Genomic DNA, 1,966 nt, shown 5'->3' with positions numbered 1-1,966 from the left:
CGCCTCCCTGCCCGGCAGACGTTTCCCTCTCGGGTGTCCCGCCGAGGGGCTGCAGGGGCGAGGGCCACGCAGAGCCCCGCACAGCGTCGCTACAGCCGCGTTGTGACAGCCCAAGACGCAAACAAGACGAAGCCGTGCCCACGAGAGAGCGCGAGGCGGGCCGCGGCTCCCCACGCCGCCCGGCCTGGCCACGCAAAGGAGCGGAGAGTGGACGCTAGTGGCGGGACCTGGAATCCGACACGCTGAGTGAAAAAAACAACAGGCAGAGCTGAAGTACGCGCTGCACGCGACTCCCCGTTTCTGCAGGAGCCCGGAGCACGTGCGTCCACGCGCAGTGACGGGTCGGGCCCTGGAGACCGGGGCGGGGGACGGCCCGGAGGGGCAGCACAGGCAGCCCTGGGGTCTCCGTCACCCGACTGCGGCTCCCGTGGTGTGCTCGCAGGGGCGAGTTAAACTGCACACTTTAAGTGCGCACAGCTTGCCCAAATTCAATGCACCTCACGGAGCTCGGCCAAGCAAAATCAGGCGAACGGCGGCGTAGACTGAGAGAAATGCAGAGGGTAGAGATGGCTCTGGGCAGAGGATGCAGACTCAGCACCGAAAGACAAGGGTCTGGAAACTGAGGTTTAAGAGACATGAGAGCTAGAGAAGCTTTAATAAACTTCATTTCAAGGTCTCAGGAAGAGGGGAGTGTTTGAAAGACCACGCTGTGAACTTCCTAGGCGACATCAATCGCAGTTTGTGAAGTCCAATGGACTCCTGATGGAATAAACAGCAACACGCCGTGGCCATCAAAGAGAGACGCCGGGACACCAGAGATGAAAAGATCTTGAGGCAGCCGGAGATGAAAGACCTCAAAGGCCAGGTGGGTGTCAGCAGCAGGCTTTGCTGCCGCAAAACGGGGTTCAGGGGGTCGCGCCGCAGGAGCTTTGATGTTCTGGGGAAAACAACCGTCAATCTGAGCTCGTATACCCCGCAAAGATGTTCGCAACAACACGGACGAGGTAAATGCTCTCAGACTACCACTTTTCTTCTCGAAAGACCCTTCTAAAGAGCACGCTTCAGACAGAAGGAAGCAACCCCAGGGAGAAGGGCTGGCAGGCAGAACAGAACGAAGAAGCAAGATAGTCCCCGCTCCGAGCTGCACGTCAGCAGCGCGCTCAGAGCTGAGGCGCATGACGGTCCCTGCCGCCGTGAGGGCACCGGCCCCTCAGGCAAGGCAGAGCACCAACACCCGCTGACAGGCCTGGGGGTGTGGGGGCGAACACGCCCGGGGGTGCGGGGCAGAGGCGGCCACGCGACCCGGGCTTGGAAGAGCAAGGCCGAGGCGTGCTGTCTGCGGCGCAGCCCTGAGCGCCCAGAGCGAGGTGCACCGGCTCACCGCCAGCCCAGCGAGACACGCTTTCGGGAACAAGGCAATGCTCGTGGTGGGGACTGGGAAATGAGGCGGGTTCTGCCCACGGAGGAGCTCCGAGCGGGCGTGGCGGGGCAGTCCGCCGAGCTCGGGCCGGCCGCTCCCGGGGCAGCGCCGGGAGCCACAGCGCAGCCCCGTGTTTGCTGGGGCGCGATCCGGGGAGGCGGGAGCGTGGGCTGAGCCGGCAGGTCCGAGCACGCAGCAGCGCGGATGCCCGTCTCTCGCGGCTCGCCAGTGGCGCTCAGCGCCGACAGCGGTCCGTGGCTGTCTCCCCCGTCAGCCCCCAGGCACATGCGCAAATGCCAGCATTGCTCGCCCGGTCATTTGCCAGGCGTTCTCGGACACGGCTGCACTGAACGGTCTCTCGAGGACGGCCGCTGGCTCGCGGAGTTTCCCGGGCCGCCAGGCCGCTGCTGCCACTGAGCTCCGTCCTCAGCACACTGTCAAGAGGCCCCAGGTGAAGGCGCCAGAGGGAACCGAGACAGCAGGCAGGCGCCGCAGACGGGGGCGGGCGCCGGCCAGCTCCCCGGACGACGGCCCCCGGGGGCGCTG

The 1,966-nt window shown here is 65.2% G+C and overlaps 1 protein-coding gene across 1 annotated transcript in view; it reads right to left on the bottom strand.

Annotated features, from left to right (window-relative positions):
* Positions 1-1,966, bottom strand: part of ZNF831 (zinc finger protein 831) — a 45,164-nt gene that overhangs the window by 26,262 nt on the left and 16,936 nt on the right. Inside the window, exons 4-6 of the mRNA XM_012728147.1 lie at positions 1,706-1,854; positions 1,382-1,557; positions 814-937 (exon numbers count right to left, since the gene is read on the bottom strand). Of these exons, the coding sequence (XP_012583601.1) occupies positions 814-937; positions 1,382-1,557; positions 1,706-1,854 (449 nt within the window). The remainder of the gene's footprint in view (positions 1-813; positions 938-1,381; positions 1,558-1,705; positions 1,855-1,966) is intronic.

This window comes from Condylura cristata, unplaced genomic scaffold (genome assembly GCF_000260355.1).
Source record: "Condylura cristata isolate star-nosed mole 26May11 unplaced genomic scaffold, ConCri1.0 scaffold00022, whole genome shotgun sequence".
Taxonomy (NCBI): Eukaryota; Metazoa; Chordata; class Mammalia; order Eulipotyphla; family Talpidae; genus Condylura; species Condylura cristata.
This window is presented reverse-complemented; position numbering and strand designations above follow the sequence as displayed.